Source organism: Halichoerus grypus, chromosome 8 (genome assembly GCF_964656455.1).
Source record: "Halichoerus grypus chromosome 8, mHalGry1.hap1.1, whole genome shotgun sequence".
NCBI lineage: Eukaryota > Metazoa > Chordata > Mammalia > Carnivora > Phocidae > Halichoerus > Halichoerus grypus.
In genome coordinates, this window is record NC_135719.1 from 5,163,854 (window position 1) to 5,184,300 (window position 20,447).

A 20,447-nucleotide genomic window follows, 5' to 3' on the forward strand; every position below is an offset into this window, starting at 1 on the left:
AGTAGAAGAAAATGTAAAAACAGAAATAACCTGTAATTAATAGCTCATCCATGCAATGAGTACAGGATGCTATTAAAAAAGAAATATTCAGGGGCACCTGGGTGGCTCAGTCGTTAAGCGTCTGCCTTCGGCTCAGGTCATGATCCCGGGGTTCTGGGATCGAGCCCCGCATCGGGCTCCCTGCTCGGCGGGGAGCCTGCTTCTCCCTCTCCCACTCCCCCTGCTTGTGTTCCCTCTCTTGCTGTCTTTCTCTCTGTCAAATAAATAAATAAAATCTTAAAAAATAAATAAATAAAAAAGAAGTATTCAGGGGCACCTGGGTGGCTCATTTGTTAAGTGTCTGCCTTCGGCTCAGGTCATGATCCCAGGGTCCTGGGATTGAGTTGCAGGTCGGGCTCCCAGCTCAGCAGGGAGTCTTCTTCTCCCTCCCCCTCTGCCCCTCCACCCACCCCCAATCATTCTCTCTCTCTCTTCTCTCAAATAAATATAAAATCTTAAAAAAAAAAGGAACATTCAAAAACCAGGAAAAAGCTCTTAGAAGTTAAAAATATAGCAGAAATAAAAGTTCAATTAGCAGGGTCAGAGGATAAAGTTGAGAAAATGTATCAGGAAACAGAGCAACAAAAAAAGAAAAAGAAATAGAAAATAGAAGAGAAAATATATGAAAATTAGAAGAGCATTTTTTTTTAGAAGAGCCATTTAGAAGATCTATTAACTGAGAGATTTTCCAGAAAGAGCAAAGTAAATGAGAAGAAAATTATCCAAAAATAAGATGATTTTTGGGGTGCCTGGGTGGTTAAGTGGCTGACTCTGGATTTCAGCTCAGGTCATGACCTCAGGGTCCTGAGATGGAACCCCGGGTCGGGCTCCACACTCAGCGGGGAGTCTGCTTGAGGATTCTCTCTCCCTCTGCCCCTCCCCTTGCTCATAAGCACGTGCTCTCTCTCTAAAATAAATAAATCTTAAAAAAAAAAAGAGACAATTTTTCAGAACTGAAGGACACAAGTGTCCAGTTTGTAGACACATATCACTGCCCAAACAGTGGACAACAACAAAAACCCCATACCAAGGCATATCATTGTAAAACATCAGAACATTAAGCCTTCAGAGAACGAGGGTGACAAAATAAAAATAAACAATAAGGGCCCTCAAAAACCAGGTCACCCACAAAGGAAAGAGAATGTGAATGGCCTTCTCAATAGCAATGTGAGAAGTGAGAAAACAGTGAAGCAATGTGTTCACAGATCTAAGTGAACAGGATTTCCAATGAAGAAGACTATTCTTAGCCAGACTATCAATCAAATATGAGCGTAAAATAAACACACACACACACACACACACACACAGTTGCATGGGTTTTATGTTTTATGTACTCTTTTTTTTCTCAGGAAACTAGTGGGGACTGTTCTCCACTACAGTGAAGGAGTACATGAAGTGCGAGCACAACGGGGGATGCAGGAAGCAGGTTAGAGGACGGGGGATGAAGGGACCCCTCAGGACGATGGTGGGGGCAGCAGTCGGCCCCAGAGCGCGACCGGTCCGGGTGGAGCAAGAAGTCCAAGTGCTCTAGGAGAGAAGATCCCCCCAGACTGACCATTCATAGACTCAGCCATGTCTTCCACTATTCTGTTGGAGAGCTGGAGGAAGGATTTGTAATGGGTTGAGAGAAATGTAAGCAAATAAAAATCAGAGGCAGTAATTAACTCCTCCCGCCCCTGCAACTGTAGAAAAATGGAACTATAGTATGCTATGTAAGCACTTACTACTGACTTACCAAAAATTATCATATAACCACACTGAAAGAATGGGAGCAGGGAAGATCATACTTTGGTTGAGGATACAAAATAGCCAGAGCGTCCTTTTCCATCATAGAAAATGAATAGTCAATATCTAAAACTGAAAAAAAAAAAATCACAAAACAGCAGGACAAGCTTATTTATAGAGGGAAATGGGAATTACTTCTTTTTAAAATTATAGGCTTTGGGGCGCCTGGGTGGCTCAGTCGTTAAGCGTCTGCCTTCGTCTGCCTTCGGCTCAGGTCATGATCCCAAGATCCTGGGATTGAGCCCCGCATCAGGCTCCCTGCTCAGTGGGAAGCCTGCTTCTCCCTCTCCCACTCCCCCTGTTTGTGTTCCCTCTCTCTCTGTCAAATAAATAAGTAAAATCTTAAAAAAAAATAAAATTATAGGCCTTGTAAAACTATTGACAAGTTGCATGTATTTATTTGATTAAAAAATTGAAAATGATCAGGCTAACTATAATAAGAATAGAAATGGAATGAATATCTTCCAAATCATAGGCCTTGTAAAACTATTGTTAAATACTTCGCATGTATTTATTTGATTAAAAAATTGAGAATGATCAGGCTAACCATAATAAGAAGAGAAATGGAATGAATATCTTCCAAATCAGATCGAGGAAATGTGGAAATAAAAACCAGTCATTCAATGCGATAAAATGCAGGCATGGTAGATAAATGCACTGGTGAGTCGCTGGATGAATATGGTGGAGTTAGCTCATTACCCATTCCTGTGTCCTCCTGGGCCTTCCTGTATTTCAGAAACTAGGATTCTGGATGCAATTTTGGCTCTTCCAATCACATTTTCTCTTATTTGATTTGTAAGGTGGAAGAGAAGCAGAGCCTGGGGGTGTGCTATTCCTGTGCATGAGGACTGCTGTGGACGTGTCTGATTTCTCTGTGGTGGCTTCTTTTTTTTTATTTTTTTTTTAAAGATTTTATTTATTTATTTGAGAGAGAATGAGAGAGAGCACATGAGAAGGGGGAGGATCAGAGGGAGAAGCAGACTTCCCGCTGAGCAGGGAGCCTGATGTGGGACTCAATCCCGGGACTCCAGGATCATGACCTGAGCCGAAGGCAGTCGCTTAACCAACTGAGCCACCCAGGCGCCCTGTGGTGGCTTCTTATCATGACACTAGCCATCCAGCTCAGGAGCTGGCAAGTGCAGCCACAACTTTCCTGTTCAAGAAGTGGCTTCCAGATTTCAGAAGGGGCAGTGGCTCTTTTGGTGGCCTGGTTCGGCCGCATGTCTCTCAAAGTCACTCCCGAAGGTTCAGCCTAGAATCTGCTTCTTCTGCCCTCCAGAGAAGCCCTTTAGCCATTTTACACCCTATAATAAATCCTTTTGTACTTAAACTATCTAGAATGAGTTCTGTTCTCTGAAACTGAACCCAGAGGATATAACAGGAATGCAGAAAATAAAATATAAAAAAAAGTGTGAAAAATACCCCAAAATACAACAGAAGAATTCAATGACAATGAGAATTAATCCAATTATAATTAATAAAACAAGCTTAACTCTAGCTAATAGAGATATACTCTCATATTAAAATTTAAAAATCCAGCTATATGCTATGAGACACTATGAGGCACATGAAAAACAATGAAATACTACATAGTAGTTAATCATACATACAGATGAATCTCCAGAACATAATAGGAAATGAGAAAAGTTGCAAAAGATTATTCAGCATGACGTCATTTTCGTAAACCTGAAAAACAAAAATTGGTATTCCATACAGTTGGCAGATCCATACATCATACATAATAAAACTATAAAAACATGAGTAGGAATGATATGCACCCACTTGAGCCCAGTGATTGGGAGGAAGGAGAAGTAAGGGTAGGGCTTTAGTTAGGTCTAATTTTATATTTCTTTAGTAAGTACCAAGTAAATGAAGCAACACGTTTTATGTCTACTCTTGAGTGGGGGGCGTGGGTGTCATCAGTACAATTTTCTGGACTCGTCCGCGTGTCTGGTGTTGCCTAGTTGACAAAACACAGCCCCACTCTCGGCGCGGTGCAGGCGCCGTCGTCCGGGAGCAGCTCCCGGGCTGCACAAGTTGGGGCGACAGCGGGGAGACGGGCCCCTGGCCGGAGCCGGCGTCTGCGGAGGCCCGGGGGAGACTCGGAAAGAACCTGGAAGAGGGGCCGGGGCTGAGGAGCGAAGAGCTCGCCCCAGGGCGGGGATGGCGGCTCCCGGGTGTGCACAGCACGAGGTGGTTTTTGGAAAACTGAGCTGCAGATTTGGCAGCTCGGGCTGCGCGCGCCCGGCGGACCGTGAGCGGAGCCCCCCGACGGCGGCGCGGGCCGGGAGCGGGCCTGGCGGGCGGCAGGAGGCCCCGCAGCGCGGGAGCCGCGGGAGGGGAGGCTCAGGCTTCGGGCGCCCAGTCGTCTCCCCGGGGGCGAAGCGGCGGCCCGGGAGAGGGCGGGCACGAGGCCGGGGGCGTGCGGGGTGGGGGGGCAGAAGCCGGTTCCAAGTCGTAACGCGAACCGCGCGGCCGGGATGCCCCCCGCGCCGGGGCCCGGCAGGCACACAGCTGCTCCCTCACGGCCGAGCCGGCGTGCTCTGCGGACGGGGCTCGCGACGAGTCTCGGCGCCCGGAGCGCCGGCTGCAGCCCTCGGGCCGCGAGCGCGGGGCCGGGCGGCGGGGGGGGGGCCGGGGCGGGGCGGCGGGGGGGGGCCGGGGCCGGGGCGGGGGCCGGGCGGCGGGGGTGGGGGCCGGGGCCGGGCGGCGGGGGGGGGCCGGGGCCGGGGCGGGGGCCGGGCGGCGGGGGGGGGAGCCGGGGCCGGGCGGCGGGGGGGGGCCGGGGCCGGGGCGGGGGCCGGGCGGCGGGGGGGGGAGCCGGGGCCGGGCGGCGGGGGGGGCCGGGGCAGGGCGGCGGGCGGGCCGCGGCGAGGGCGGGGCCGGCCGCGCGGGGGCGGACCTCGGCGCGCTCCCGGCCGCTCGCTGGCTGTGGGGCCGCGGCGGCTCCTCTGCCGGGTCGCGCCGGAGGACGGGCCTTCGGGCGGCGGCTCGGGCGGCCTGCGGACGGACGCGCGGGCCGAGGCGCAGGCCCCGCGCCCGCCGTCTCCCTCTCCCGCCGGGCCGGGCCCGCGCCATGGCCGCCTCGCCGGGCTCGGGCAGCGCCAACCCGCGGAAGTTCAGTGAGAAGATCGCGCTGCACACGCAGCGGCAGGCCGAGGAGACGCGGGCCTTCGAGCAGCTCATGACCGACCTCACCCTGTCGCGGGTGAGCGCCCGGGGCCGGGGCCGGGACGCGCGCGGGCGGGGGCGGCCCCAGCAGCGGGCGAGAGCCGGCGGGGCCGAGGCGGCGGCGGCGGCGCGGCCGGGGCCGCGAGGCGGAGCGGGCGCCGGGAGCGGGGCCGGCGCGGCCGCGGCCTCGGCGCTTCGCCGCCCGCCGGCCTCCGGCGCAGCCCGCGGAGGCGGGAGGGTCGCGGGGCCCGGTGCGCGGGGAGAGGGAAGGGGCCGGGCGGGGCGCGGCGGGCGGCGGCGCGAGGGCGGCCTGAGGGGGAGGGCGAACGGAGCCCCGGGAGGAAATCAAACAGCTCGGAGGCGGGCGGTGCGGCTTCTCGTGGCTCCGCACATCCTCCGCCAGCCGGCCCTTCTGGACGGCGGGGCGAGGAGGGCCGCGGGGCCCGGGGTGGGGCGGGGGGAGTCCCGTGCACCGTGAGCCCGGGGCCCGCGCGGGCCGCGGGGGGCTGGCGGGGGGGGTGCCGGGAAGGCATTGCGTGCCGAGCGAGGCTTTCGTCTCTCCGCGGAGGTGCCTCCTCGGGCCGCTTTACTGCGCTCAGCCCGGAGATGGAACGAGCACTGGCAAGGTGCACAGCGTCGCTGGTGACGGAGGAGGGTCCAGGAGCAATGAGTAAGGCGCGAGCCGGGACAAACACCCGGAGGTTGGGAAACTGTTGAGTGAGGCAGTGGAGGATGGAGAGCCAAGAGGAGTGTCCGCGCAGGGCTGCGGGGAGGAGAGTCAGCGGGAGCGGGCCAGGCCTTGAGGCTCCCTAATGCTGACCTTGAAGGACCGTCGCGAGCCCGGGGGAGGGTATGCAGATGCTGGGCAGGGGGCAGGCTTGAAGGGGAGCTGAGAGCGGAGTTGCACGCTGCGGGTCCCCCTCACTTAGCTGCAGACACGTTATCTTTTTTGGCCAAGTACAGTGTTTGGGAAAACGTCTTGAATCTGTTGCCAGAACTTTTTAATTGGAAGATTTTCATATAAAACCTTTCCTCTCTCTCTCTTCCTTTCTTCTTTCCTTCCTCTCTCTGTCCCCCCTTTCCCTCTCCCTCTCTCTCTCCTCCCTTCTTCCCCCCCAGGTCTCTTCCCTCCTTTTCTTCTTTTCCTATCTTTAGATATATATTTAAAATTGGGAGACCTGGTAGCAGTCATCCTGAATTCCCATATGACAGCTTTTGGCTGGAGCTGGGTGGTGGTCGCCCCCTCAGCTGGAGCGTGGATTCCCTAGTAGGCCACAGTTCACACCACACCCTGTCGTGAGCTCCCACACCGAAGCTAGGTGTCATTTGCCATTTATCATATTTTTGATGTCTTCTTTAAATGAAGTAAATGGGAAATGAAATATTTCTTATATACTTATATTTTTATGTTAAGAAAAAATATAGAGAGATAAAGAAGGCTGAGGATTTCTTTTATTTATTTTTTTTTAAGATTTTATTTATTTGAGAGAGAAAGAGGGAGAGCACAGAGGGAGCAGCACACTCCCTGCTCAGCAGAGAGCCTGCATGGGGCTCAATCCCAGGACCCGGAGATCATGACCTGAGCCAAAGGCAGGTGCTTAACCCACTTAGCCACCCAGGCGCCCCAACGCTGAGGATTTCAATAATTTTTTTTCCTAATGCCCTGAATAACTTCACTCATTTATTTATCTGCCTGATGTCCACAGGCATATATACATGTGTGACCTTGCTTAGATTCAGGGATGAGCGTGATGAGCTCAAAGCATATTGAGAATGGTTGGGTGAAAGCTGAGAATTAATGCTGGGGCGTGGGTTGTTATATGTTGTTTAGATAAAGTGTGTGTACAATACAGGCACTCTGTTTGTCCATATACCTAGAGTTAATCCAGTCTCACCCAATTCATAAACCCTCTTTAAAGCATCCCTGATAGATAAAGCCATGAGTAACGTATAGACTCTTTTAAGGCAAAATTTTTTCACAGATCTTTTGTGTTTATTTAAACGAGTTTGGTTATGTTACTTAAATATGCTCAAACATCCACTGTGCATAAAGTCCTTTGATCATAGCTGTGTTACAACCATAACTAAAAGACATGCACAAAATAAATTCACTTAACATTAAAAAATGCAATAAATTCAAATTCACATCATTAATTTGATATGACATATGCTATTTTGCTGAACTCAGTTGAAACTCTCAGTATGGATATGATGCTAACCCCTATAGTTCAGGTTTTCTTGAGTTTAGCAAGGCTGATCAGGTATGCCCCATGGGGTAACTCAATTCAGCCACCAGTGCTCTGTGTTCTAATTACTACAAAATTATGATGTCACTTTGCCCTTCACCTGGTACAGGACATCATTTACGTGTTAATTCCTCCTGTGTTCTTTTTGTGCTACCAATTGCAGGTAAAGTAATACTACTTTGGTCTACTGTGTTTATATATATATATATTTTTAAGATTTTATTTATTTATTTGAGAGAGAGAGAATGAGAGAGAGAGAGCACATGAGAGGGGGGAGGGTCAGAGGGAGAAGCAGACTCCCTGCCGAGCAGGGAGCCCGATGCGGGACTCGATCCAGGGACTCCAGGATCATGACCTGAGCCGAAGGCAGTCGCTTAACCAACTGAGCCACCCAGGCGCCCTACTGTGTTTATATTTTTTAATGTATTTTTAATTTTTTTTTGAAAGTAATCTCTACGTCCACCTGGGTCTTGAACTCACGATCCCGAGATCAAGAGTTGCATGCTCTTCTGACTGAGCCGGCCGGGCGCCCCAGGGTCCAATGTATCTATAAACACAAAGGCAGATGAGAACACTGCATTTGCCGAGTTGTATTTGCTTATTTAAAAACTTTAAGGATTTGGGGCGCCTGGGTGGCTCAGTCAGTTAAGCGTCTGCCTTCGGCTCAGGTCATGATCCCAGGGTCCTGGGATCGAGCCCCGCATTGGGCTCCCCGCTCAGCGGGGAGCCTGCTTCTCCCTCTCCCACTCTCCCTACTTGTGTTCCCTCTCTCGCTGTCTCTCTATCAAATAAATAAATAAAATCTTTAAAAAAAATTTTTTTAAGGATTATTTTCATAATGAAATTTACAAAACTGAACACTTCTCATCGAGAACTCTTAGATTCCCAGGCATATGTCTGTAAACCTCCAAGGGTCCAAAGATCCCAGATGGAGAAGAATCCATCCAGCTCATTATATTTGTGCCCAGTGTGGAGTCAGTCTCACAACCCTGAGATCATGACCTGAGTTGAAATCAAGAGTTGGATGCTTAACCACTGAGCCACCCAGGCAACCAACTGGTTCATTATTGGTCACTGGATGGCAGATATACTGACTTTCCATTATCAGCCCATGACAGACATCGATAATCAATCTAGATATTCTTTCCTCTCTGAGCTGCTGGGCTCCAAGGCATTCTCTACATAATCAGAGCCAGTCCTTAGAGTTCGAGTTAAATCCTATTTGCCTAGTAGGTGGGATAGACTAGATTATGGGGAATTTTTCACTCTAGCTTCAGGGTTCAGCCTTATTAGGAAGCAGTGGGAATATTTTGAGAAGAGAATGCTAGCGGGGTTACTTAACCTGGGATGGTAAGAAGGGTTAAAAAGTAGAGGCAGGCGTGCCTGGAACGAGGCTGTTCCTTTGTTCATTCATTAGTCAGTACTGGAGTACCCACTGTGGTTAATGGGGTCTGTGGGGGGAGGGGGAGGTGAAGACATGGTGTCTTGCTTCAAAGGTCTTAGTAATTTGTTCATCAGATACTTACTGAGTCCCCAGTGTGTACCAGAGGTTTAGGATGGACATTGGGGATTATAATAGTGAGCAAGCAAAACACAGTCTCCTCGTAGATTTTAGGATTTAATGGAGAAGATATTCTTTTGACAAGTAAGGACACATTTTAATGAATATTACAAAAGGGGAAGCAGATGTAGCTCTGGAAATGAATGGTAGGGAGTCCTCACCTCTTCTAGTGGCCTAAAGGATTAGTGGGGGTAGGGAAGTCATTTGAGGGTATGAGGTTCAGCAAAGGGATAAAGAGGGTGATTTGAGTTGAGGCGTTCACAGGGATCAGATTGTAGAGACAGGAGATTTGGGACTTGATCCTAAGGACAATGGAGAGCCATGAAGGGGTTGAAGTAGGGGAGATTTGCATTTTAAAAGGATGCCTGTAGCTCCGGAGTGGTGGATAGAGCTGAGGGGAAGGTGGCCAAGAAGCCGGAGGGAGGTCGAGATAGTGGTCCGGGAGATGTGATGATGGCCCTGACGCTGGGGTGGTAGCAGATCAATACTTAGGAGCTAGAAATGACCAAACTTGGTGAATGCGTGATGCCCGGCTTTCAGACTTGAGCCATTTCCAGGTATCCTCCATTAAGGGGGAACGCTGGTGGGAGCAGCGGGGGGAGCAGATGCCTCAGTGTCAGGAGACCGTGGGGCACCGAGGTAGAGATGGTCCAGCAGGCCATTGTTTATATGGCCCTGAAGCCATATACGGATCTCCAAATAAGGAGGCAAGTCTAGACTAGTGATAGAAATGTGGGAACCTTTGGTGTGTAGTTGTGCTGCCCAAGCAGAATTCCTAGAACACATCTTGCACATTGGTGACCTGGATTCTGATTTGGTCCTTGTGGGGGTGTAGGGTGTGTGTGTACCTGGATGCTTTTTTTTTTTTTTTTTAATTAGGACCAACAGTGAATATTGGGATTTTATATTAAAGTTTGGATTCTGGCTTCTTTTGAAAAATGAAATCATCTAACAACACTCACTACATTTCTGCATGACAGCAGTTGCCGGGAGCTCCCATAGTGGCTCCCCCATTGGAAAGTGCATGTATTGTTCAGTTTGCCACAGTCCCCAGCCCCCCCTGTGGTGTTCCTCACAAGGATTCCAGCTACTTCACTTACTTCTCTTCCGCACTTGGCACCTGCAGACATTTGAGTTTGTGAGCCCTGCTATAGAGTGAAATGTGGAGAGGACCAAGAGAAGCCCAGGGAGCCCCACCATGTAAAGGGGAGGTAGAGGAAGGGAGCCAGCAAAAAAGACCAAAGAGCAACCAGAGAGGGAAAGGAGAGCATGTCAAGCAGCCAAGCCCAGTGCTGTTGACTCGGTCTGACATGATAAGGACGTGTCCTTTGGTTTAGTCAAGTGAGGCCATTGGTATTCTGGGTGAGAGCCCCTGTGTTCACAGTGAGGTGGTTGGAATGGAGGTTGTGAGGTATCCAGGACCAAATGGAAGGAAAGAGACTGGATTGGGAGCTTGTTCCAGAAGTTCAACTTTGAAGGACAACTTGTAGTTTTGAGAAACCACAGGGTAAACACGGCACATCAGCCTGGAGTGTTAATTTAGCTTGAATATTTGGGGAGAATCATTTTATATTAAAACAAACAAATATTAGATGTGTTCTGTAGCAGTGAGGAGAGGAGAGAGGAGAAAAGAGGGGCGCCTGGATGGCTCAGTCGGTTGAGCGTCTGCCTTCGGCTCAGGTCATGATCTTGGGGTCCTGGGATCGAGTCCCACGTCGGGCTTCTTGTTCAGCTGGGAATCTGCTTCTCCCTCTGCCCCTCCCCCTGCTTGTGTGCTCTCTCTCTCTGACAAATAAATAAAGTCTTAAGAGAGAGAGAGAGGAGAAAAGACTAGACATACTGGATTTGGGCTAAATATTGAGTGCTATCTCTTTGCCAGATGCTGTGCTGACTCCTTTACATTCATTATCTCCTGCGGTTTTCACAGTGACCCTAGGGAATGTGTATCTAGGTTATTCTTCATTTTGCAGATGAGCAAACTGAGGCTTGAGAGGTATGGTTGCATGGCTGATGAGTGGCAGAGCTGGGGTTTGAATATGGCTGTACCCCTGAATGTCTGTGTACTCCACTGCTTTTATCCCCCCCCACCCCCCAAGGATATCTACTTATACCAGCAGCATCTGTTGAAAACACTTTCCTCATTGAATTGCTATGGTACTTTTGTCAAAAATCAATTGGCCAGATATTGTGTGGGTCTGTTTTTGGACTCTCTCTTCTGTTCTATTGATCCGTACATCTCTCTGACAGTAGCACATGCTTGAATTACTGTAGCTTTATAGTAAGTCTGGAAACAAGGTAACAGCCTTCCAACTTTGCTCTTTTTATTTTATTTTATTTTATTTATTTATTTTTAAAGATCTTACTTATTTGACAGAGACACGGGGAACACAAGCAGGGGGAGTGGGAGAAGGAGAAGCAGGCTTCCTGCTGAGCAGGGAGCCCGATGCGGGGCTTGATCTCAAGACCCTGGGATTATGACCTGAGCCGAAGGCAGACGCTTAACAACTGAGCCACCCAGGCGCCCCAACTTTGCTCTTTTTAAAAATTGCTTTGACTATTGTAGGTTAGTCTTTTGCAGATCTGTAAATTTTAGGATTATCTTGTCAGTTTCTATAAAAAGGTCTGCTGAGATTTTTGTTTGGGATTGGCTGCTGTGAGACTTTTTAAAAAGGGAATTAGTGAGGCGTGGCTCTCATTTCATATAGACATTGAAGGACGTTCCCCTAAAGTGTGTGGCTGCAAGCTGGAGGTTGCTAACTTAAGTTTCAAGGTGAGGCATGTAGGGAAAAGGAGTGGATGAGCCAGGAATGAGTAAGTGGTAGCTGATCTCAGGCCATGGTGGAGGAGTAGTAGGGTGCAGTGAGGTCTTGGGCAAATGATGCCTCAAGCCCTGTGCAGGGGGACAGCTGCTTCTCAGTTCCACGCATTGTTGCCTTGCAAGAACGTACATTTGGTGTTGCTTGATCTTTCTGTCAAGAGAAGTTGGAAATCCAGGTTTTTATACAGTCTTCTGATTCAAAATGGAAGTGTAAAGCATTGAGTGGGTCAGTATCATGCGGGTCAAACAGAACTCTCTAAACATGGCCCCTGACCTGCCAACCTGTGACCTCTGCCTTTGGCTACTCATTCTTCGGTGCCCATTTTCATCCTCAGGAAGCATGACAGCGTTGAAGACAGTCTCTAAAGTTCTTTCTGGCTCATCGATTCTAGATTTCAAAAGAGGAATATATCAAAGTTACTCAGGGGTTTAGGAGGAAGCTGAGAATATCAACAATAATGATGATACTTTGAGAAGTTGTGCAGAGCTTTCCATTTTACACCCTACTGTCATATCTGTTCTCTCTTTTAATCCTTATGTTGTCTTTGTGAAGTAGACGGCAGAATAATTTCCCCAACCACGTGGGAGCTTCAAGGCACACAGTCAGGTCTTCCAGTTCTGAATGCAGTCCTCTTTTCCCCATAACTCAGCAGTCTGTGAAGACTCTAGAACAGGCACTTTGGGAGGGAGAGCAGGTATGGGAGGTTGTGGGAGGGCAGGCCTTAGGCTCAGGTGAAGGCAGGTGTCTAGCTAGATTTAGAACTTAGCTTGGTTGAAGTGTCAAGGCTTTTGGGTATAAGTTGAAGCCTTTGTGGGAACTCTCTGAAGGCAGGGACCTTGGCAGGTATTCATCTTAGCAAGACAGTGCCTGGCACAGTACCTAACACACACAGTTAAAAGTTTCTGTATAAGTGAATAAATGGATGGATTGATGGAAGAAGGAATCAAAGGCTTGAGATCAAGGGGGCCAGGAATTTTGTCTAGAGAATTTCAAGGACGGAGAGTCAAATGCTTCTGGTAAATGCTTTGAGAATGTTAAGATCAAAAGCTGAGACTTTATTGTTATAATTCAGCTGATAGATGGAAAAGGCTAACGATGTCCTCCTCATATTTGACTCTTGGATCTGGGTTCTGATGAATAGATTATAGCTGCCTCCCAGTGCAGTGTGTTTGGGAAATCAAATACTGTGGGTACAAGGAAGTTAAGGCCGCCAAGGGGTTTTGTATGCCTTTAAAACTTCCAGCCAGATGTAGGCTCTTATCTTTTGGAGATGCATATTGAAATATGGAATGATACAATGTCTGGATTTCTTTCAGTGGGGTGCCATGGGTAGTCAGGGGGTAAAGATGAGTCAAGACTGGACATAAGATCATCGTGGAAGCTGGAAGCTATTAGATGGGGTTTCATTGTATTCATCTTTATTTTGTATATATTTGAAATTTTTCATGATAAATATAAAGACTGAACAAAATCAGAGAGCTTCTAGGCCCAGCAATGCTTTTGATCAACCCAACTTCATTTTTCTCTGAGCTTGTAAATACTATGATCATTGAAAGAGAAATTGGGGGGGGGTGCCTACGTGGCTCGGTCGGTTAAGCCTCTGCCTTTGGCTCAGGTCATGATCCTGGGGTCCTGGGATCAAGCCCCATGTTGGGCTCCCTGCTCAGTGGGGGGTCTGCTTCTCCCTCTCTCTCTGTCCCTCCTCCCTGCTTGTGTTCTCTCTCTCAAATAAATAAATAAATAAATCCTAAAAAAGAGAGAGAGGGAGAAATGGAGCAAAGAAAAGGACTACGGCAGATATAAGAATGTGTGTGTGTGTGTGTGTGTGTGTGTGTGTGTGTGTGTGTTTAAGAGAGGGAAGGGGTGGGTAGAGGGAGAGGGAGAGAGAGAATCTTAAGCAGGCTCCATGCCCAGTGCGGAGATGATCTCACAACCCTGAGATTATAACCTGAGCCCAAATCAGGAGTCGAATACTTAACCAACTGAGGCACCCAGGTACCCAAGAATGTGGGTTTCGAGGTGGCCATAGCTTGGCCTCCTCTAGCTGTGTGACCTTGGGCAAATGTTGAGCTTCCTTAAGTCTGGGTCTCTAGGTCTGTAAAAGCAGGATGATATGGTGTCCCTTGGTGGTTGTGGAGAGGGTTAGGGATGAATTGGGCAAAGCACCTGAGGACAGCATCTGGCTCATCTTAGGGGCTTCTATCTGGTAGCTTTTTATTATTATTAGACAAAAGATCTAATAATGAAAGCCTTCAGGGTTCCCATTGCCTCTTTCTTCCCCACGTGAATTGTAAGTGCCAAGGATTATGTAACCACAGAGGTAATTTATTGTTTTAGAAACAGAACTCTTAAAGACCAAATTGGACCGCTTTGGGGTTTATAAGAACTGTAACCAGTTTACTGAGTTTTGAAAAATGAAGCAAGGAAGAACTTCCAGAAGAAAGGCATATGAAAGCAGTGGGATGCCATTTGATACCTGTTGAGTTGGCCTCCTCCTTTGCCCCAGTTAAGGATGATATTCAGCGTTAGTGAGCTTTCTTGTGAAACTGTCTTCTCATACATACTTCATATACCCGCTGGGACCGCATTTTGACATGATGTGTTGAGAGCCGTCGAAAGACCCGGGCGCAGAGACTCAGGAATCACTCTTTGGAGTGTGTTCTTAGGAAATATAGCCATTAAAGATGATGAATATCCTAGGAAAGAGCTCAGATGTAAGCACGCGGGATCGTACCTGAGTTACGACTCCTGCCATGCTGGTATTACACACGCGTGTAAGCGGAGACTGGACAGGAGAAGGGAGAACGGTTAATGTGTTAGAGACCTAGAGAATGGCTTAGTTTTCCTTTAAGAGACTCTTTTATTGCTGTTAGAGGTTGGGCCCGCCTACACACACACAAAGACCTTGCAAAGACCTCACTATCACCGCGCATGGGACATTTGGAACATGGGTAGATTCTTTCCAAAAATAGACCAGTCAGAAATCAAAAGGCACTGGAAACCTGAAGGTTTTAGGTAGAAAAGAAACCGAAACCAAGACTTTCACTCTTGAACCTTTCCGCTACAAAATACCCGTACTTCAAGGCTTCGCTCAGATCTTTGCTGTCATCTCTCAACCGTCTTGAAATCTCTTTGTTTCCAGGTCCAGTTTCAGAAGCTTCAGCAGCTGCGCCTCACGCAGTACCATGGCGGGTCCTTACCGAACGTGAGCCAGCTGCGGAGCAGCGCGGCGGAGTTCCAGGTACCTCCAGATACTTCCTTCCTCCAGTCTGAATCGGGTGTAAGAAGATAGGCAGCGATTGTCCTTAAAAGATTGGATCTTGAAGGATAAACTGGGCCGAGATACAGTTCAGTGTCTTCCGGGAAGCCCGTCATTCTTTTTCCTAGTTTCTGTAGCCTGCCGGAGCATTATCTCAGGGGTTGGCTAAGGCCGCCCTGTCCAAGAGAAATACACACCGTGAGCCACATGTGTAATCCAGACTTCTCTAGTAGCCACATCAAAGGCAAAGAAACAGGTGCAATTAATTTTAATATTATTTAAATAAATTATTATTTAACCCGGTAAATCAAAAATATTATCATTTCAACATATAATCAGTATAACAAACACAAATGAGATATTTCACATTCTTTTTAAGGTTTGGACTAAGTCTGAAATCTAGTGCATATTGTACACATACAGCACGTCTCCGTTGAGACTAGCCACATTTTACTACCTTCATGTGGTTGGTTTCTACCATAGTGGACAGTGCAGATCTAAGGCCCAGATAGGTGGTCTCTTGCATTTACATTAGTGCAGTGTCATACGGTGCCTCAATCATTCATATCATTGAAGAACTTTTTTTTTTTTTTAAAGATTTTATTTATTTATTTGAGAGAGAGAGAGTGAGAGAGAGAGCCCAAGAGGGGGTAGGGTCAGAGGGAGAAGCAGACTCCCTGCGGAGCAGGGAGCCCGACGTGGGACTCGATCCCAGGACTCTGGGATCATGACCTGAGCCGAAGGCAGTCGCTTAACCAACTGAGCCACCCAGGCGCCCCCATATCATTGAAGAACTTTGTTCAAAATAATGTGGAATCAATATTTCAGACAATGGTATAGGATACTGTTGTTAAGATCCGAAGTAGACATCCTAGTCTGAAAAATTAGGAGCCTGTCATAGTTCTAATTAAACAATTTAAGATTTGGTGTTGAAGTTGGGAACTTTACGACAAGGTGTAAGTTAATTTATTTGGATGCCTGTCCATTTTAAAAGCACTATCTTCTTTCTTTGCTGTAAAAGCTGGGTATACTTGTTTGATGATGGTCCTATAAGGCAAAAGTATTATTTAAAATAGAGACTTCTGTTTGAGAGTGCTAACAGGGGCTCTTAAATATAACGGTTATTAGAAAAAGCACAATGTGAAGATACTTGTACCCTGTTATACTGGATGTTATATTTCCTACACTGACGTTGGAATCTCACTGTGCTGCTGCCTATATCAGAGGCCTACCTCGGTAGACCAGATGATCTTCTGCGTTGGCCTGTTGGATCATTCAGTATCCAGATAAAGCAGGTCTCTGCTTTATGCTGGATTTCATGCTTCTGAAATCAGAGCACTGCCAAGGTGTGCTGTGTTTGAGATCCTGATTTTGTGGTACTTGATAGTCAACTTTAGAGGAATATAGATAGAACTTACTATCCTGCCCCTGTCCTGTTGCAGCGGGGGGTGGGATGAACTAACAGCCCTTGGCCTTCCCAGGATTCTTTCTTTGAATATGTGTTTTTTTTTTTAATTTTTTTTCAAGATTTTATTTATTTATTTGAGAGAGAGAGAGAGAACATCAACGGGAGGAGAGGAAGAGAGAGAGGGAGAAGTAGACTCCCCACTGAGCAGGGAGCTGGATGCAGAACTCAATCCCAGGACCCTGAGATCATGACCTGAGCCGAATGCAGACGTTTAACCGACTGAGCCACTCAGGCATCCCTGAATATTTTTTATTTTTATTTTTTTGCTTTGAAACAATCACAAACTTACAGAAAAGTTGGAAGTTCAGGATAAATAACTTTTTTTTCTCCTTGAGAAAATAAGTTGCTAACCTGATGCTCTTTCAGCCCCAAACATTTCACTGTGTATTTTCCTACAAGCAAGGACGTTGTCCCTTATAACCCAAACAGAGCCATCAAAATCATAAAATTAATAGTGGAGTGTTATTACCATCTGATCCACGGGTCCCATTCATGTGTGGTTTCACCATGTGTCCCATTACTGTCCTCTGCAGCAAAAGGATCCAGTTCAGAATCACCTGTATTTATTGTCCTTAGTCTCCTTCAGTCTAGAACAGTTTTTCAGTCTTTTATTTTTGACATTAAAGAAATTATTTCTGACTTTTACGACCGTAGCCACTTTTGAAGAGCACCAGTCGGGTATTTTGTAGAATATCCCTCAGTTGGGGTTTGTCTGATGCTTCTTCATGATTCGAGTCAGATTTGTGTCTTTGACAGGAATAGTAGAGAAATGATGCTGTTATTGTGTCCCCTTAAGTGGATGATTTTCTTTTGTCCTGTTACTACTGGTGTTCACTTTTATCAGTTAAGGTGGTGTTTGTCAGGCCTCTTCATGTTAAAGTTTCTCTTCCCCTTTGTAGTTAACAAATATTTTGTGAGGAGATACTTCATCCTGATCCTCTTCAAACTTGCATACATCCGTTTATTTATTTCTGTATATCTGATTTTGTGGCTTCTTACTTTATTCAGTGGGTTATAATCCAGAACTATTATTTTGATTTTGATGCTCACATTATCTCTGATTAGGCCAGTGGGAGCCTTCTTTTTGGGATTCTTGACAAACTGAGAAAAAAAGGGAATCCCAGGAACATAGTTTTTTTTTTGTTTTTTTTGTTTTTTTAAGTAAACTTTTTTCAGGTGCAATTTACAATACAATCGACCTTACTTTTTAAAGATTTACTTATTTATTTATTGAGAGAGAGGGGGAGAGAGAGAGCGTGCGCATGTACGAGCAGGGGGAGGGGTGGAGGGAGAGAGAATCTCCAGCAGAGACTCCCTGTGGAGCGTGTAGCCTGACACAGGGCTCGATCCCAGGACCCCGAGACCGTGACCTGAGCTGAAACCAAGAGTCGGATGCTTAACTGACTGAGCCACCCAGGTGCCCCTCAACTGACCTTTCTTAAGCATATAATTCTATGTTGTATAATCACCGCCATAGCCAAGATACAGAACAGTTCTGTCACCCATCAGCCAGAAGTTCCTACAGGTCCCTTAGGGATCTGCCTCCACCCCCCACCTCCAGCCTCTGGAAACCACTGATCTGCAGTTTTGCCTATTCCAGTGTGTCCTGTAAAGGGAATCAAAGGTGTGTAATCTTTGGAGTTCTTCTTTCACTTAGTACGTTGCATTAGAGATGCATCCGTGTTGGTGCACATGTTAGTTTCCTAGGGCTGCCCTAACAAAGTACCATAAACTGGGTGGCTTCAAACAGCAGAAATTCATCCTCTTGCAGTTCCGAGGCTGGAAGGCTGAGATCGAGGTGTCAGTAGGACCATGCTGTCTGGAGGCTTTAGGGAAGAATACTTCCTTGCCGGGCGCCTGGGTGGTTCAGTCGTTAAGCGTCTGCCTTCAGCTCAGGTCATGGTCCCAGGGTCCTGGGATCGAGCCCCGCATCGGGCTCCCTGCTCGGCAGGAAGCCTGCTTCTCCCTCTCCCACTCCCCCTGCTTGTGTTCCCTCTCTCACTGTATCTCTCACTGTCAAATAAATAAAATCTTTAAAAAAAAAAAAAGAATCCTTCCTTACCTCTTCCTAGCTTCTGTTGGTTGTTGCCAGTCCTTGGCACCCCTGGGCTTATAGCTCCCTCCCTCCAGCCTCTGCCTCCATTCTGTAGGACCTTCTCCCCTGTGTGTGTGTGTGTGTGTGTGTGTGTGTGTGTGTGTGTGTGTCTAAAGCTCCTTCCCCCTTGTCTTTTAAAGCCACCACTCATTGGATCAAGGGCCCACTCTAATCCACTATGACCTCATCTTAAGTTAATTACCTCTGTCAAGATTCTGTTTCTAAATAAGATCACATTCACAGGTACTGGGGGCTAGGATTTGAGCATATCTTTTAAGGGGAACATGATTCAACTCACTGCATTGCATTTATCTGTAGTTCATTCTTTTTTATTGCTCAGTAATATTCCATTGTATGGGGGTACTGTAATTTCTCTATCCATTCATCAGTTGATGGACATTTGGATCATTTCCAGGCTTCGGCAATTGTGAATAAAGATACTCCCATATAGTTGTTTTTTTTTTTTTAAGATTTTATTTATTTATTTGAGAGACAGAGACACAGCAAGAGAGGGAACACAAGCAGGGGGAGCAGGAGAGGGAGAAGCAGGCTTCCCGCCGAGCAGGGAGCCTGATGTGGGGCTCGATCCCAGGACCCTGAGATCATGACCTGAGCCGAAGGCAAACGCTTAATTGACTGAGCCACCCAGGCGCCCACATACGGTTTTTCTGTAAATACTTAGTAGAGAAATGGCTGGATCATATGGCAAGTGTATCTTTAACTTTATAAGAAACTGCCAAGCTGTTTTATGTCTGTACTGTTTCACTTTCCCACCAGCAGTATAGAGAGTTGCAGTGATTCTACACTGCTCTCCAGTATTTCAGGGTGGTTTTTTTTTTTTAATTTTGGCAAAAAACACAACATAATATTTACCATCTTAACCATTTTTAAGTGTATGGTTCAGTGCTGTTAAGTATATTCACATTGTGCAACTTTTTCATCTTACAAAACTGACACTCGGTATCCATTGGACAACAACCGATTCCCCCTTCCCCGTGGCCCCACGACCACAGTCGTACTTTCTGGCTGTATGACTTTGACTGCTTTAGGCACTTCGTGCAAGTGGAATCCTACAGGATTGTCTTCTTGTGACTGGCTCATTTCACTTAACATGGTGTCCTCAAGGCTCACCCATATTACGGAGTGTGGCAAGATTTCCTTTTTATTTAAGGCAGAGAGTATTCCATTGTATATAGAGACCACATTTTGTTTGTCCTTTCACCGGTTATGGACACCTGGTCACTTCTACCTCCTGGCTATTGTGAATAATGCCGCTACGAACGTGGGTGTGAAGCTATCTCCTAGAGATCCAGCTCTCCGTTCTTTTGGGGTGTATGCTCAGAAGTGGCATTGCTGGGTCATACGATAATTCTATTTTAAGTATTTTGAGTAACAGCCGTACTGTTTTCCGTTGCGTCTGCACCGATTTCCGCCTCCCACCAGCCGGGCACGAGGGCGCCAGTGTGTCCACATCCTCACCAGCACGTGTCACTTTCTGTGTGTCTCTGTTGGTTTGATAGTAGTCGTCCTGATGGGTGTGAGGAGGTGGTATCTCAGTTTAAAAGATTTTTGTTATTCTAGTGCATGTGTAGTGCTATCTTATTATGTTTTAATTGGCATTTTCCTAATGACTAATGATGTTGAACCTCCTCTTGTGTGATTATTTGCCACCCTGATCTCTTCTTTGGTGAGATGTCTGTTCAGAGCTTTTGTCCAGTTTTTAAATGAGTTGTTCATTTTCCTGTTATGTTGTGAGAGTTCTTCATATTTTTTTGGATGCCATTTCTTTTCTCTTTTTTTTTTTTCTTCTTTTTTCTTAGAGAGTGAGCATGCATGTGCATGAGCGGCGCTGTGGTTGTGGGGGAGGGGCAGAGGGAGAGGGAGAGAGAATCTTCTGCAGGCTCCAGCACGGAGCCCGAGGCAGGGCTAGATCTCCTGACCCTGAGATCACGAAATCTGAGCTAAAATCAAGAGTCGGGCGCCCAATGGACTGAGCCACCCAGG

The 20,447-nt window shown here is 47.3% G+C and overlaps 1 protein-coding gene and 1 long non-coding RNA gene across 5 annotated transcripts in view; one reads left to right on the plus strand and one right to left on the minus strand.

Moving 5' to 3' along the window:
• Positions 1-1,347: 1,347 nt before the first annotated feature.
• Positions 1,348-4,449, minus strand: LOC144382720 (uncharacterized). 2 transcript variants are annotated; one of them, XR_013450091.1, is made up of 4 exons: positions 3,687-4,449; positions 2,901-3,510; positions 1,775-2,687; positions 1,348-1,637 (listed from the first exon to the last, which is right to left on the minus strand). It is a non-coding gene; the product is annotated as an uncharacterized LOC144382720 (long non-coding RNA). The 2 variants fall into 2 exon arrangements; XR_013450090.1 differs by having other exon boundaries at positions 2,901-4,449.
• A 282-nt stretch (positions 4,450-4,731) lies between these two features.
• Positions 4,732-20,447, plus strand: part of CRTC3 (CREB regulated transcription coactivator 3) — a 98,800-nt gene continuing 83,084 nt past the window's right edge. Inside the window, exons 1-2 of one of the 3 annotated variants that reach the window (XM_078078849.1) lie at positions 4,732-5,032; positions 14,764-14,862. In XM_078078849.1, coding sequence (XP_077934975.1) covers positions 4,901-5,032; positions 14,764-14,862 — 231 coding nt within the window. In that variant the 5' untranslated portion in view covers positions 4,732-4,900. The remainder of the gene's footprint in view (positions 5,033-14,763; positions 14,863-20,447) is intronic. The other 2 variants (XM_078078850.1, XM_036082812.2) reach the window with 2 other exon arrangements.